Source organism: Corvus brachyrhynchos, unplaced genomic scaffold (assembly GCF_000691975.1).
Source record: "Corvus brachyrhynchos isolate BGI_N302 unplaced genomic scaffold, ASM69197v1 scaffold44, whole genome shotgun sequence".
In the NCBI taxonomy this organism is placed as follows: domain Eukaryota; kingdom Metazoa; phylum Chordata; class Aves; order Passeriformes; family Corvidae; genus Corvus; species Corvus brachyrhynchos.
Window position 1 is genome coordinate 4,431,919 of NW_008238359.1, and position 17,439 is coordinate 4,449,357.

The 17,439-nt window shown below is 39.9% G+C and overlaps 1 protein-coding gene across 1 annotated transcript in view; it reads right to left on the reverse strand.

Moving 5' to 3' along the window:
- Nucleotides 1–2,499: 2,499 nt before the first annotated feature.
- CCDC83 (coiled-coil domain containing 83) overlaps nt 2,500–17,439 on the reverse strand; it is a 21,975-nt gene continuing 7,035 nt past the window's right edge. Inside the window, exons 4-11 of the mRNA XM_008634921.2 lie at nt 14,923–15,091; nt 14,130–14,297; nt 11,287–11,378; nt 10,052–10,120; nt 7,243–7,364; nt 6,103–6,185; nt 4,496–4,647; nt 2,500–3,503 (exon numbers count right to left, since the gene is read on the reverse strand). Coding sequence (XP_008633143.1) covers nt 3,315–3,503; nt 4,496–4,647; nt 6,103–6,185; nt 7,243–7,364; nt 10,052–10,120; nt 11,287–11,378; nt 14,130–14,297; nt 14,923–15,091 — 1,044 coding nt within the window. The 3' untranslated portion in view covers nt 2,500–3,314. The remainder of the gene's footprint in view (nt 3,504–4,495; nt 4,648–6,102; nt 6,186–7,242; nt 7,365–10,051; nt 10,121–11,286; nt 11,379–14,129; nt 14,298–14,922; nt 15,092–17,439) is intronic.

Consider the following 17,439-nt stretch of genomic DNA (forward strand, 5'->3'; position numbering starts at 1 on the left):
CTTGTTTCACTTTAATCACTAAAAGTGAGGAAAGATCCAGCGCCATGTTAAATCCCAGTTTTCAGCATGGCTCAATGTTCAGTTGTCCACATATGGGAACAGTTGTTGGCATCTTGTTACCATGTCACGTCCTAAAACAATATGGTGTTTGTGGGAGACTGCGGAACGTGAGCTCTGAGATGTAGTATTGCAAAAAACATCCTTACTTTCACAGTTGACTCAAAATCCAAGGAAAAGCCTTTTTTCAGAGGAACATCCAGCTGCAAAACATCAGTGGCTAAAGATGCTAACACCATTAGATTCTCTGTTCTGTGCTTATTGCTATAGTGTAACTTTTTAGTCCATTAGCTTCTGCCTTGACCTTATTCTGGCAAACTCCTTTTAGCCCACAGAAGCAGAGTGTTTAATAACTTCACTCTCAGAAAGCAGCCAAACAAGAACAAATGCTGCAGAACGAGTCTCTTATCCTCATTTCCCAAAACGTGCAGGTCTGAACCTGTGGCAAGATTGCCTTGTTATATAACCTCGCTGCAGTGGAGGCTGCAAACCTTGCAAAAAACAGACCAAAACTGAAGTCACCCACATTCCCTGCAGCTCGGGCTGAGGGAGATCATACCAGCACAGCCAGACTATAAAGCAACACAGTCCAGTTGTTCAGAGAGAGTTCAAGCCAGCAGAGTGCTGAGGCAAGTAGCTCCTATTATCACTGGAGTGGATACAGGCTCTCAGCACACCCCTCCCCATTGTGCTTTTTAGGCCTTTCATGGATTGATGTTTCTCACTTCCAGCACATGGACCTCGGTTCTATTAAAAGTTTTCATTTCCATGCAATTTGAGTGATGCTTCTATTTCCTTAATTTTGAATTCCAAGGAATACTTGTTGGGGTTTTTTCTTCCTGTTGAAACAGCAAGTTTCTTTGAGCTGTGCTCTAGTTAAATACATAATTCCAGCTCAGTGGAAGCTTAGCTTGGATTATAGTTGTGGAGACACCTGGACCCTTGCTTGTATCCTAGAGTTGTCTCGTGCAACAGTAACACAGTAAAGAACAGGTATTTCATAATGCTGGGAGTCCAAAGGTGACTCTAAGTTTGGTCCTAACTGGAGTAGTGAACTCCAAGTGGGGCTTTGAAGGACTGGCTGTGCTGCCAGAAAGTGGACTGATCAGCCCTGTTTTACAACATGCTGCTCATTTCTGAGAGATTTTGCCAGTAACAAATTTATCAAATCCAGATGCCTTGGGTTGAAGACCCAGCTTTCTCCATATGAAAGCCTCGCAGTGGCCTTAATGCTAATCCTGTAGAAATCAAGGGGATTTGGGACACTTCACTAAATATGTTTTGCTGCAGGCTGTTGCTTCTGGCTTTTTGAGGCTGCCGCTTCTGACCTGTGCATTTTTTCTCCACTGTTTTGCTTGCACTGTATTTAATTCCCTAGATATTTTTCTTTTGTCTCTGTAAGCAGAAAAAAAAACCAAACCAAACCCTTTTTCAGTGTTAACTTGTTTCTATTGTTCTTTTTAATTTTAATAGCAAAATTGCAGTTTTTCTTTCCATTTGACATGGAATACTCACTACAAAAGAGGTTAAAATTGGTCCACTGTCTTAGATTATATAAAACTCTACATTTTATGAATCTTTTTTTAGTTAAAAAAATGATTCTCTTTTGCTCACTAGGATCAAAGGGACCCCGTATCTTTTATGAGCTGACTGCCTGTGGCTTGTACCCTAATTAGCATGTTTGGGATTTCTTTTTAACTCCCTCTCACCCACAGAGGGAGTTGTGGGAAAAGGCTAAACTGACTGTGGAGGAGGCAAGAGTTCTGTTTTCCAAGGTGCAGGTTGATGTTGTCCTGCCATATGTCCTGCACATGGTGTTACGCATTATGGGCATAAGCCAAGAGAAGCCCAGAGATGGGTCCTACATTTACACCATTAGAAAATGTAAATCCCCTTTGGGGAGTGGTGGGAAGAAGGAGAGGCCTTTCTTTAACAGAAAAGCCATTCAGCATAAGCCACATTCTAATTCTGCATCTAAAGGAGAAGCTAAACTAATCACTGAGCAGAACTAATCTCTCTTTCAAATCAGCCATTGCATGGGGCTTGCACTGCACTCAAAGCAAGGCAGGGGAGCCGAGGGGAGGCTTCTGTTGGGCCGCAGACACAGCAGGAGCTGCCCAAGTGCAGATCCCCATTCCCTGGACACTCGAGGGATAGGAATCACCTCAGCCTTCACAGTAACTCCACTGATGGAGGGGCATGTGCAAACCCACTTAACTGTTCACCACATGGCAGAGAAGTGAGAGTCAGTATGAAGTGGAGTCTGCCACCTTTACCTGTCTGCTTGTGATCCCAGCTTGGTCAGTGGAGCCAGAAGAACAGCGGGACTCACCTGCAGCCCAAGGAGACACCTGCTGGGCAGGAACAGCTGAGCATGCTTGGAAAACCAAAAGTGTTTGCACTGAAGGACAGACACACTGAGATACTGCACAGAGATACAGGTTGTTTAAAATGTAAGTTTTTAAAAAATCTTTATTCCAAACAGCTGATTAACCTGTCAAGGGTTTAAATCCGATTATTCAATACTGTCACAAGTTTCTAGTGAGGAAATGCATGGGTCAGAGCCTACATGTGGGAAGGAACTGTTGTGTGCTTCTGAGAAGGAACCAGAGGGAAACCTCCCCACTGCATCAATGCACTAAGATACATGTTCACAGAGACCAGCCACAAACCAAGGACATGGGCTTACACAATATATTTGGCCAATTCTAAACAAAGTATTTAAGACCTTAGAGATTTTTATGCTGGTTTTAAATTGTTTTTAAATTATTTTTTGTTTATTTCCATGTATTTAAGTAGGGGTCTTATGGAGACAGATAAAAAAGCATTCAAACACTCAATTTATAGCAATAGTTGAATTATGTTTGCATAAATGAATTCTGCTTTAGCAGAGTATTAAGTATTTTGTAACAGTTCTATGTTCTATGGCAGCCTGCATTTACCCCTTCACTGTCTGATCAAGAGGGAATTCCACACTGCAAGTGGAGACCATACAAACTAAATAGTAGTTTGGATCTTTTAGTAGATATATGTGCTGCTATGTGGACTGAATACCCCAAAAAGTGCACAAGACCTCTCTCAGTGGTAAGAAAAGGAACTTTTCAATTAGCCTCTGCACACAGACATACCTCTCATGAAACTTATAATCATGATTCAGGCACTCTAAAGTATTTCCTCAAAGCCCCATGCCAAACAGAAGAGAGCAAATATTTAATGAACTGAGAATGTTACACTTCTGTGTCAACAGCAGAGCTTGTCTAGTTTTCATCAACATTTTCCTTAAATAAAGCCTTGATCATCTCAGCTGTGATATGCCCATCTGATTTACCAACAGTGTCCTCTTCTTTGTGGCTCCTGCTTGGCATTTCTTCTGGTTCCTTACAAGTAGGCGCAGCTTCTCCAACCACATACAGCCTTCTCTTCAGAGGTCCCAGTTTTGAGTATGCCTTAAGAAGAATGAATATGTTTCCTTTGCAATTTCATAGGAAAGCAACCATTCTTCAAAAAAAACCCAGCAACTTTTCTTTTTTAAGCAACTGTAGAGATGCTGCCCTGGGGTCATGTTTGATAATGTCAGTAATAATGGGCTTCTTTTGCAAGCCAGCTCATCTTAGGAGGCTACAGCCCTGCTGCCCTCTTCTCCTGTGTGTTTTCACCAATATCACCTTCTCCATAACCCAAATTCTAATCTCAAATTCAGTTCTGTGAGAAGAATTAAACTAATCCAACAGCTTGCTCCTGCCAAAAAGAGAGAGGTCCAAGCCCAGCCATGTGCTTTTGCCACATCTGCACTGGCTCTGGTTTTCTCCAAACCTCTGAGCCAACTTGGTTGACTAACCCAACAGAAAACTAAATCAGGGGGAGAAAGAAAGGGAAGCTTTTCTGCTGGGTTAGAGTGAGTCAGCTACAGGAAAGGCCAATGTGTACTGTTTTCTCAACCCATGAAATTTGCACCCAGGAACACCTTCATCCTGGCTTTCTGTTGAAGGAATGTTGATCCTTTAATGCTACTGTGCAACACAGATTCTAAAGGACCAGTATCCAAGCAAAAGAACCTCTCATTATGTGACACTCAGAATTCTTCCTAAGGGGAATTTCATCCTGACACTCCATGGGATGGTTCCTAAGACACCACTCAGTTGCCAAAACATGTGCCTCATGATATCAGAGATGCCCGAAGGCATCCAAAACATCCACGTGAGGCTGGCCCATGGGACACAGAATCTGTGCTCTTTTGGCACAGCATCTGAAGGACAAGGAGTGACCTAACTGTCCCAACCAGCACCAGAGGACTAAGACCAAGCACCTGAATTGCACGCCAGGTAAAGGACATTGGATGCCATAACACCACTGGAAATAGAATGGTCCTGACAGTAGCTCATGCTCCACAATGAAAGATGTTTGTGTCAGTGAAAGGCCTGATAGCTTTAACTCCTACCTGGAAATCTTCATCTTCACACAATGAACTGTCCAGAGCTGGAGAGAAGAATTTTTTCCACAGCTCTTCATCACTGTCTTGAGGCTTCTCATAATCTGTTTTAGGCAGAATCTTTGGAAAGGCACTTCTGAGGCTCTTTCCATCTGCCTTTGCTTTTTAAAGAGAAGAAAAATTAACCGTATGTAATTGTTAAGCTTTATGGAAGTCAGAATCAGTACTTGGTATGAGCATTGCCTGCAATCTTTAATACAGCTTAGCCCGTGTGATGCAAAGAACAGCTTGGTAGTATTTTTAATTGGCAATTCAAGCCAAATGTTTGCTTTCCCTAGGTTTTTCTATGTGTTTTTTTGTTCACAATTTCTGATCAAGACCCAGGGACTGAAATTGATTGGAAGTTAGAACTAATGGGTCTGTGGGAGGGGGCAGGGGAAAAAATGAGCTTTTATCAGTTCAACTTAAATCCTGTAGAGCCCTGAATAGTTAAAAAGAAAAGAAAGGCAGTAAAAGCAAATGTACACTTCTTCTATATCCAGGTATGTGTATCTATAGGTACATAAAAAAAAGTTCCTGAATCACAGTTAGTCTACTTATTACTCCTCTAAAGAGATCACATCTGTAGTTGACTACTTCTCAGGATGACACAGGATTCTGGACATGGCCTGCCAAGTTATAGGCTTGCCTGGGACAATGACCCAGCTTATTGGAACAAGGCCTTCTCCTCCAGGTAACTATTGCAAAAGTCTAGCTAAGGTTTTCAAAGTCAACATATATTTAATACAGAAGTCTTAGTCAACATGTTTGCCTGATGGTTTCAAAAGGCCCACCTATGGCTGGGACTGATCAGAACTTCAACAAATTTCTTCATGTATCCGTAACTGTATGACTTCCATTTTTCTAACATATCTCTTTAATTTTGTTCTTTTTTCCATCCTTTTTCTTCTACTCACACAAAGATGTAAAATAAAACTTGTGATACTAAGGAATCCACAGAGACTGTCATAAACAGATAAGCACAGGCTCATGCTCCTTCTTGCCTAATGCCATATCCTTTTCTGGGGCACACCTACCAGAAGGGATAGAGATTCAGCCCAAAATTCAGTACTGCTTACCAAGATTTTCAGTTCAGGCTGAGCTCCATGTAGCTTAATCTGCTCTTGCTAGGGATTTATTTATAATTCAACTCTGGTGTATCAGCTGAATGACTGCAAAGTGCATGTACACTTAAAGTGAAAGCCAGCACAGAGTTTAAGAGTGTCCTCTCAGGGACAAGATATAATGAACTTATGATATGGATCAGTAAAGAACTGATTAAGATATGAATCATATCTTCATAAAAGATGGCCAATACTGTAAACTGCATTCCAGGCTAGCTCTAGATGAGTAATTATATTCCACAATCTAAAACCAATTTAAATTTGAAGACTGTATTACAGGTAGATTGTGATTTTGTCTCCTTATGCAAATTACAATCTATCATTGCTGTGGTGGCTGCCATCAACTGGGAAATAAGGGGTTCACCATGTCAAACAGGTAGTTTGATAAAAAGCTTCAGAAATAAAAAGTCTGTAAATGTTCAGTAACTTATCAATTCTTATAAGCTTCATTACCTGCATATACTCTATTTTCCCTTTTCATTTCATCCTTTGGAAGCTCTTCTTGCAAGCCAGCTCCCTTTGTATGAAACAAATGCCTATGGAGTAAAAAAGATAAAGTGAAACCCATATAAGGGGTCTGAATTTTATCTCTAAACTGTCCTGTGCAGTGATTTGGGGTGAGAGGGATGCCACCCTTTTTGAAAGCCTTTGCTGCTTAACCACAAAGGCAGAATAGCGCAATGGTTTAAAAATGCAACGGAGGCAGCCAGGTAGCTTAGTGGCTAATAAGCTGCTCTTTTTTATTCTTAGTGCCTAAGTTCAACTATGTCCATGAGACTAAAAGAAAACAAATGTTATAGTCTCCAGTCAGTCCAAGATTCAGACCACAGCTGGCAGCTCTCATTTCAAAGAAATCCAAAGTTTGGAAAGGAGAGAAAAATGGTCACTTCTTAAGACTTGGAACTTTTTATGCAATATGGCTAAAATCACTGAGCTGGGACTGGAAAATGAAGATGGATCTCTCACATTGTTGTATTGTGCTTTTGATACCATTAGTGTTGACATTTTGTAGCTAAATTAATCTTTCTCTGGGGAAAAGGGTAAAGTGTTTCAATACAAAAGAAGCTAGTACTACAGACACCTCTGCAGACAGACATTTCCCAAGGTCTCTTCCTTACTCAGTGCCAGGTCATTTGTTTCACTCAAGATTGCAAAGCCCCCTATATGTGCAAATTATTCTTCACATCCTTAAACATTTTGCCAACAGTAAAGGAAAGTCTATTATTCAGTAAGTAAAGGAAAAGTCTGCTATTCAGCATTTAGTCTGAAAAGCTGGGGCTGAGACCATCTAATTGCAACACGAAGAAACTCTTTCCAAGCCCCAGTCATATCAAGTGAGTGGCGCTAGGTCTTAATAGATTAATTAAGAACCCAGTTTCTTCTCTGAAATTTGGTACTTGGAAAGTCCCAATGTTACTGTCATCCTTCAGAGATGCTACTCCCACATATACTCAGTCAAATCCTGTCTTCCCTCAACTAGGAAACTACTTTGGCTTTGATGTGGGAGAGCCCAAATAGCTCTAGAGGCAGACAGGAGCATAGTCTTTAAAAAAAAAATTAATCACTTTTAAGTCCATAAAAGCATTATTTTACCCTTGTACTCTCAGATGCTGAAGTTTGGTATCAATCAGTTTTGCCACTAAGCTGGTATTTTCTTCTTCCAGGAGCTGAACAGAAGCTTCCAAATCACTATGTGCCTTTCGGTAGATCTTAACCTTTTGACAATTAAAAAAAAAGAATAAAAGGGAACTCTTAGAATTTTGGAAAGCTTTGATAGCAACTACCTTACCAGCACATACCTAGAAAGAATGCAGCTGTATCAGCAAGATTGCACATTTGGTGGGGAAACACAGTGACACATTTTCAAAGGGAAGGTCTCTCTGATTCTTTCACACCTTTATTAGAGCCCTTTTACTGTCACAGCCCATGTGTGTCAATCACAGCCACATATTTGGGCTATGCAACCCTGACAGCAAAACCTTCTTATGTAGTCAAACAGATCTGCTAGACAGGAGCTCTGGATTTTTCTTTTTTGCTTTCACATCAGAGCTTTGAGAGAGGAAAAGCTTCTTTGCAGACGTAAATTCAGGGTCTTGCTCAGCAAGTGTTGTTTTTCTAATTCCTTCTTATACACAAAACCGTCTTACCCAGAATTTGTGAAGTTTTCAGTCCAAGTTACCACAACATTTCTTCCCTCAGAAGGTGGCTGGGCACTGGAACAGGCTCCCCAGGAAAATGATCACAGCCCCAGTGCTGACAGAGCTCAAGGAGCATTTGGACAACACTCTCAGGCACATGTTGGGGCTTTGCAGGACCAGGAGTTGGATTCAATGATCTTTGTGGGTCCCTTCCAACTCAGGATGTTCTATGGCTCTGTGACAGTGGCTAAGCCCCAGGTACTACTTGCTTTCAGACAGGTAATTGCCCCATATCACTGTGGAGTTATACTGACCAAAGGATGCCAGTTATTCAGTTCCCCAAATTCCTCCCACTTTTGTTGAAGTACAAGCAAGTTCTTACCCCCTTCACAGGGAGGGGAACGTACTTTGGGAAAGATATCTTCCCAGAAAGCTTAGCCCTATGCACAAGGTTAAGAGCACTACCCAGCGATCTGAAAGCATCCATTCTCATCAAAGCCAAATTAACCCAGCTATAATCATCCAAATTTGCAGTTAAAACTAATTACAACTTCTCCCAAGGATTAAAAAGGTGAAAATGACTGGATATTAACCAGTAACAGGATGTGGCTTGGCACATGAGGCAATGCAGCTTTGCACCATCTTGGTGTGACACAGTAACCATCGAAAAATGTGACTGAAGTCTCCAAATCTGTTTAAATTTGGAGGTGACTAATCTAGAGCTATTTTAGTAAGTCATTTTTCAGTTCAGTGGCCAAACTGAAAAAAAACCCCAAAAAAACCAAAACAAAAATAAAATTTTGAACTGAGACAAAACTAAAATTTTTGGTTTATCTCCCCCAAAGGAAATACTGAAAGAGTCTGTCAGTTACATATAAACATTAGTCTGAGAGAAAATATTTCATCCATGTAAGAAAAGCAGAGAAAATAAATGGGTGAATTCAGAGGACTGGAGAAGTTAGTGATAATAGTTTTGTTTCCCCCCAAAATTCAAAGCACTAATTCATAACACAGGAAAGTAGCAACATAGGAAAGTAATTCATAACATAGGAAACTTCTAGTTGAGAGGAAAGAAATCCAAATCCTTCAGCTCTGAGGTGAGGGCCTGTCAGGGCATAAGAGTACTCCAAAGTGCTCTCTTGTTGGCACTGCTAATGTGTGTAAAAATTGTAAGTCTTCAGTGAGACAGGGAGAAGGGAAGAGAATTCATACTCATTCAGTGATGGGATGCATAGATTTGAGCTCCTGTTTGCTTACACAGAACAAAACATTAATTTTTTCCCATTTCTTTGCACTACCCTCATTGCCTCAGAAGCTGTGGTTTGGACACCCTCCCTGGAAAGTTAAAGATGCATGCTCAGAACTCATTAAGGGGAAGAAGGAAGGCTGTGTCCCTGCATACTGGCAAGTATCTCAAACGAGTAAGTAAAATGGAGAAACCTCTGCCAGGTTTGTTGATGTGGCACGGAAAAGTAAGAAGTTTGTTTATTAACTTCCCAAAAAGTTTTGCTCAATTCTCAACTGTGAGGCTGTGAAAGTGAGGAAAGGCATTTCACCCACCAATCTCATGCTTAGATTTGATTGAAACAAAGAACCTATATTGACTGGAATAAATAAAATCAAACTCTCACCATGGAAAAAATTAGTTTCCTAAATCTGGCTCACAAAAAATTTTTCATGTCAAGAAAATTACAGCTATCTAATGTATAGCTCTAAATTGCCATTAAAGGACGGTATAAAAGCTATCAAGCAATTAATTACAACTATATATGATTTTGATTTTCCTCTCTTCAGTGTAGAGTCTCCATGGTTTCTTTATACCTTCCATTTAATGTTGTCTCAAGCCATTTCTCAGAACGTTTCCAACATCCATATTCATTTTCTTTCAATACAGCAGCACTAGAACTTTAATGAAATTCAAACCTCTCCCCTTCAGCTACTTACCTGGTTGATCCTTTATACTATATAGCATCCCAATCTCCACAGATAAAAATCCTTAATTGTATGGAACATTGTAGTCCTTCATGTAACAACTTGGGCAGGAAAGGGGGTCCTCCATTTGTGAAAGCAGATGTTCACCTCTTACCTTTATTCACCACAGTGCACTGTTTGCTGCTCAGGATTACAGATTAATTACTGGAAAATTGCTCTCCTTTGCCAGCAGAAGTCTCCCAAGGCCCATGACTGGAAACAGTTCTGACTGTAGGTCACAGTATTTCAAACATGAACTCCCATGATAAACTGTAGGCAAGTGATCCTCTTACCTCTTCTTTTAGCCACTCATTCTCTTCAATCTCTCTGCGACAGTGTTTGTCTAAGTATCCCACAGCATTCTGAGAAAACACAATTTTAGATCATCTCATCTGAAAGCAGAACTTTGACAGTCCTGCATACTACAAAGAAGAATCTTCTGCTCTTTAGCAGGAAATAATTAAGAAACATCCACACAACAGACTGTAGCATCCCCTGAGGGATTACAAGAGGATTTAGTTCACAAGGCCAGATGTTTCTCCATCATCCTGCCTAGAGCAGATTATATGTCCAGCAATTTACCAATATTTTTTTGATTTCCCATATTAAAATAGGACAGTTCCCTTTTTTGCCTAACAAATTCTTCTGTGTTCCCAATAGTGCTCAAATCTTACTGCTTTCAGAAAACCAAACCTTCAGCTATTAAGAACCCCAAGTAAAATCCCAAATGAGGTAGTACTGATCTACAACAAGTGACCTAAACATGTAGAGGTCTGTGCTAATGAGACAAGGCTACAGTTTAATTATTGATGTCAGTAAAGGGGAAAGGAAGAACTGGGAGGGAAGATGCCTCTGTAGATCACCATTAACACAGTCCTTTGGATTATGTTCTCACATGACTAGAAATTCCAGCACTGAAGTCAGGGAATTTAAACACCTAATGGGCCTAGTGGTTTGTACTGAAGTATGCTTTGCATTTTGTGAAAGTAAGAAGTTGTCACTAGAGCTATTCGTAAATCATGTTTTCAAACCAGAGCTGGCAGAGATGACAAAAAAACATAGTGTATCAATAATACATTTTCCTGAGACTGCACTATTGTGGCACTTTAAAAATGTTGTACTTTACAAGTACAGTGAAACCTTTTTTTTTTTAAATTGATGTATATTTTCATGCAATCTCTTTTTATGTTACTGCTTTTTAAAGTCTGTGCAAATGTCAAAACCAAGGCCATGGCAAAAGCAATATGTTCTCGAACAAGCCTTGTCAGTGCATGGTGCCCCAGTTTCCCATGCCTCATTTGTAAAATGCCCTCACATCTACCCATCATTATTCTGATGGAAAGAAGAAAAAAGGTACATGCATGAAGAGCAATAACCAATTCCATGTGTACCAAGATTTACAGCTTATTTTACATTTATTAGAAAAGTTCAGTCTTAATATGAGTTAAAATAATTAATATTGCAGAGTACATGTGTATATACATGTATATAATACAGTTGGCAGTTTTTAAAAAAGCAGAAAGAATACCTTAAGAGCCTCTTCACTGAGTAACTTCATGTGTCTGTCAAACAGTTTCTGATTTTCTTCTCTCACTACCTTCAAAGCTTCTCTATAATATTCTTCAAAACAAAGAAACCCCAGGGAAATCAGAAATCATTATTTGACATAATTTTTTCTGATAACAGATAGATAACTAGCATGTTGTTACTAAACTGGAACTTATCAGTGAGTGTCACCTGCATAGATGCTCCACAGAAAAGGATTCAAATATCCAGAAATCATCCTCCTAAACCCAAAGAACAGTAGTGTTAACTACAAAACTAGAAATTGGAAGTGGCTTACACATTTCTGTTGACAATTGCAACAGCTGAGCAATTCATTGCTAACTGAGCAGTGAGCTAAGAAGTTCTCTGCTAAAATATTGTCATCTTAACATTAAATTTTCTCTCTATCAATAGCAGAGCTCCTGGAGCCATGTGAGAGATTTGCTTAGAAAATTTATTTTTTAGATATAGAAGCATATTGGATCACCTTATCCACATGACATTTTTTCAGATAGTTATTATAAAGAGCCTAATAAATTTTCTGACTTATTTAAGGCTCTAAGGGTCTAATTTGACAACAGGACAAAATGGAGAATGTGGCAAATGCCACAATTATTTGCTTCTGTCATTATTTGTGGTCATTATTTAGAAAGTGTGTCTTACATCGAACTGAATATGTTTGGCTTCATGTTCTAGTCACTCGCTATTTAATTATTTCATCCTTCCCTTTAGTTCTTTTTTTGCTCTTCTAAATAGCTCACTTCTGCTTGATATTTCCTCCTTTTGAAGGAATGAATGAGATTGTAGTAATTTTCTTTGAAGGAAGGCACTGCATACTCGTTCCAAAGGCTTGAGATTCAGTCTTTCTCTGCACTTGTGTTGCAGACAGCTTATTTCTGATCTGGCTGCAAATGAATATCTGCTCATGGATGCACTGCAGAGTCAAAGGCAGTCAAATATGAAAGGTGTATTAGTTGTGCATTAGTTATTAATTTAACACTGTGGAAGCTGGACTCCACCATCTACACTTGGCAGAATGAAAAGGAAGTACTTCCATAGTATAATGTATTCACTGTTCCATTATTTCAGACAGCTAAATAACCTGAGTTGTACGGGGAGAATGAAAAAAAGGAGAAACTGCGTGTCTGAGCAGTTCCTAAAGAGGCTATCTTCCCTAATCCTCTCACTGCAACACTGTTTTCCCCACACAACACCTAAACATGTGGCTCTCATTTGCTTCCTCTCGTCTCCAGCTGTTTTGTTTAAAATGTCACCACCAGACAACATGAACTGTGCCAGTGTCAAGCCCTTCAGTGGTACACACAGAGACAGAAACCTGTTCATCTATGCTTATTCTCTATGCCTGTTACACATTCAAGGCGTGAACAAGCCCAATTTGTTGCTGCCTCGCTCTGAAAGCTCGTTAGATTTCTGCTGGAAGGCGCTATGCCCCAGACACTTTCTAGGTTCAGTTTTAGGGAGTTAAGCAAAATAGTATGGTAAACATCCAGTACTGGCAGCATCACTTCCCAGTATGTTATGTGGGCCACTTATACATGTACCACTATAACATGACTTTCAGTAAATACACTTCTGTTGGACCACGAATTTTTAACTCTGTACCCTGTGACATGCAGGAGGTCAGACTGCATGTCCCTACTGGCATTCTATATAAAAGCCCATTCTATTTTTCACTTCGTATTTCAGCAGCTATATAGGAAAGTTTTAAATCAGTTAAGAACACAGAAAATGCATAATGAAAAAACCCAACCTCTCCTGAATACAGTGATGGATATCTGACAAGCTATCTGGAAATGTAGAAGCCACAGGGCAGATCTTAATCATGGTAAAATATGTTTTGAGAGACAAAAAGATAGCTGGCTGGCTCTTATCCACAGTAGTTGATGCCTGGTAATGGCTGGCACAGAATATACAGAGACCCTTAGAGCAGTGTCACTGCCTGTTACTACCAGCTGCTTGGCTGTGGTCACGCATACTGAGAGGGACATAAAGAAAGAAAACCAGGACATCCTTCTCCTGTTGGGAGCGTGGGTTATGTAACAGCAAAATAGTTAAATGATTTTAAAATAATGCAGTAATAAAGAAATCTTTGTAAAGCACTCAGCACCACAATATATAAGCTCTCAAATTAATTCCACTTTTGTGACAGTGCTGAAACAGTTCCCAGTATGTGTCTATGTCTGTACAATTTTGCAGGGCCTCACACTGTCCAACTAGGAGGAAAGGTCCAGACCACTGGCTAAAGAGCTCCCTCTAGTCCTGCATGCAAACCAGTGTGCTCCATAGAAAAGACCGTTCCAAGAATGAGCTCATACTACTTTCCTGTCAAAGGAGCTTTCAATATGTGAAGTGCTTGTAGATGATGAGAAGTAACAGCAGCAGAGTCAACATTTTCAAGTATGACTGCTAAGGGAGCCCTCTGTATAGGCGACCTAAATATACGTAGACTTATTTTTACAAAAAACGGCTGTCCTTCAGAGTGACCTTTTTTAAAAATGGGTTGCCTGTATTCTACAAGAAAACCATCACAGGACGAGCTTATTAGTTTCTTTAAGTGTCGTCATTTCTGTAAACTTTATCAATTTCTTTAATAAAGGAACTTTTACAGAGAGAGAGAAAGAGAGTCCTTATATTTTTCAGGATCATGCAGCCCATCCTAGGTGCACTTAGAAAAGTTAATGGGAATTACTGGAGAAGTTGATACAAGTTACTAGAACTTGACCCAAAATTAGCTGTATAATTTAATTCCTGCAAGCAATGTGCAAAGACCCTGTAAGACTTGCTTTACACCAGCTGTAAACTGACCTTCAGTTCTTTCAAGTTCATATTTGACTTCTGCAATGTCTTTTTCCAGACTGCTGATCTTCTCAGCATGTATTTTACTTCCGACATTTTTGTACTCCAACCAATAATCTCTCTCACGCTGCTTTTCTGAAATTATTTTCTTAGTTTCTTCAATTTGGGAGCGTAGATCTATTAAAATAAGAATGTCAAAAGACAAGTTCATTACTGATTCCTTGAACTGGTAATTCTTACAACATCAAATTCTTTAAGAAAGGCGCTTTCACAGGGAATGGAGAAGGAAGGGGGATTCTTCCACACTACAATACGTTACAACCTGATGGCCTCATGTAGTGTCAAGGGCCACCATCATTGCTGAAAACAGCTTGGTCTTATTCTTCTAAGAAGAGACAAGAGTTCTCACCGAAATGTTGTGACCCAGGTCATGTGTCTCCCACAGAGAATGGCAGGGATGGCAGCCAGAATTTTCAACAGTCAATACTGGTCCTTTTTCCTGCCATCAATAATTTTATTTTTAATCTTGAGTGGAGCCAGTGCTTAAGGCTTTCATGAGTTTCAAAAAAGAAGGAGCCTCTGTACTTGCACAATACTATGTATCACTTGGAAGGGACAGATTGACTTATAAGCCCTCCACAATCTCATACTAAATTGAGAAAGCCCAATTTTGGGGGAAGAAAAGTTTTCTACATTTTGTGCAACAAGGAACTTGAATCTCTACTTAAATTGCAAAACAACAACAAGTACTCAATCCCAAGTGTATAGACTGCAAACCACACTTCCCCAAATCACAACATACCTTGAAGAAGTTGTTCTTTGTCCTTCACAAACTGAAAAACTGCTTTCAGTGACTCTTCCACATCATCCCTGGTTACAACCTCCTTGTCATCTCGTTTGTTCTCCTTTTCTTCTATTTGTCTTACTAAGCGTCTGATAAGCACCTTCTGTTCCTCCTTCAGAACAACATTCTAAGAAAGAACGGAAGACACAGCTCATATTAAAATGTTTTCAAAGTGACAAATTTAAGTAAAAAAAGTAAAATCTGGTCTAGTGCCAGATTAAATTCAAGAACACCCAGCTAAACACCTATTCTTCATATTCTGAAAGGACAGAGCAGAAGGGAGAGTTTGCAAGACTCAGACGTTTCCTCAGTAACTTCAAGACCGCTGGAAGGAAATGAGAGACAAATGCCAGCTGTACTTGGTACAGCACACCAATAGTCATCCATTGCCTGGAAAGAAAGCTGCTGGTGGATAATTTAATAACAATATTTATATGGAGGATCTATTTGCTTCATGTTGACATTCTTCATGAGAATGTACCATCTTCATGTAGAAAAATCATGAGACAATCAGGTCACTTGCATATAACCACAGCAAAGAGTCTTGTCAGAGCTGAAATTAGTTATACCTTCTGATTCCAATCATAGCCCTTGGCCATGACCCTCTCTAGTGACACTCAGATTATTTGAAATTACTGATTGTGTATGTTTGTTCCCAAAGGATACCATACAGGAGCAAACAGTAACAGTTACTAGGCAGTAGAATCTCAAGCATTCCTCACTTCTAGGATTAACTCTAAACCACACAGAAACATTAGCAGGAAATAAAGAATAGAGCTCAAAGCACTGTCAAAACCTGATTAAATTAAACAAATAGCACTTCACCCTGCTCAACCTAAAATATGAAGGAGTCCTTGAGAGACCACAAACTAGCAGCGAATTGGGGGAATAACTGTAGAAAGATGGCTGGGGATAAAATTAGAGGAAACTAGGAAGTTATATTCACATCCTAACAGAAGTTATAGTGGTCAGAAATTATAGGATAAAATGTAGCTGCTGCTCTCTGAATGGAATGCAGTTGGCATGCTTGAAACCTGTTCCATGATGATTCCCTACAATCTGCAACCATAGCTCCTGCTAAGGGAGATGGAACAGAGGGTGGAGCAGAGTGGAGACACCATCGCCAGGCTGCATAGAAATCCTTGCAGGGAGGGGAACTCAATGGTACTCTGTAGCTGAGAAACTGCACAGCACCTGTCAGCCAGCGGAGAGAGGAGAAGATGTATGCCTAGAGTCACTCAAGCTCCACCTAAACACAAGGAAATAGTATAAAAGTAAGTTAGGAATGGGGAGAAGTTTGGGAAGACTCCATTGTAACTGCTGGGATCAGTCGACAGGCTGAACCTGTCTTCTCCCCCATAGGGATGCCTACTGGGTAAGAACCAAACTCTGTGGACACTGAATACTTTCATTGAGGATTAGAGCTTGTCTGTGCATTGCTTTGAATAAGTTTTTGCAGTGAGATACCATCAGTGACAATCATCAAACCTTAATCTGTCACAATTTTATGTTAATGAAGAGCCTTATTCTGTAAACTGTCAGTGTGAGTCCTTCACAGGCACCAGCCCTCAGTAACACACTCAAATAAAATGGGGAGACCCACTGAGGAGTCATAAAGTGAGGAGACCCACTGAGGGATCTCCCCTATGCTGATGCTCTGTGTTCCTGAACAAGTCAGTTGAACTGCCCTCCAATCCAGCAGTATAACCACAAGAGACATAAGATCCAACAATAATCATAAAAGCCTTCAGATTCCTGGAGAAAGAAGAGCAAATGCCAGTTCCAGTGATAGTCAAGCCACAAATGAAACATCATCCAGGCTTCAAGACTGAAAGAAGCACCACATAAAGCTAAACAGATGGATACTTATAAAGCAGGGCAAGCATGCGCATGGGAAGGACAGAGAGACATTGTTTCAATGTTTCACTGATATGAAGTGCAGGCTGCAACATGATCCAGATAAGGATTTTTGAGCAATTTCAATTAATTTTAATAGGTGACTCTGTATTATCTATTCTCAAAGTTCACTGCTCACAGTCATCAGATGCCATATTATGGCTGTTTATACACGGTTCTTTAAAGTGTCACTCAGGTGCAATCAGCAGTTACACAACCTTGTTCTAAAAATTACCCAAAACAATTCTTAATCCATGAGAAAGTGAGTCTTCATCAAGCAGTGCTAAAAATCGCAGCTAGTATGCTAGCATGATGGTCTTTCTTCTTTATTCAGTTTTTATTGTAACTATGTGTCTCGGTTTTGAAAGACAGGTGTCTGCTAAGGAAGGCAGAGGCCCCCCTTGAAGTGGCAGATATAACCCCTTTTCCCTCCAAGTTATTATATTTTGAAATCAAGAGCCTTTAGGCGAAGATGTGGGAAATAGGAATAACAGTTCTTTACTATATATATATATGTATATAACCAGTCAAACAAAAACAACAACAACTCTGGCAGATAACAGCAATCACAAACCCAGT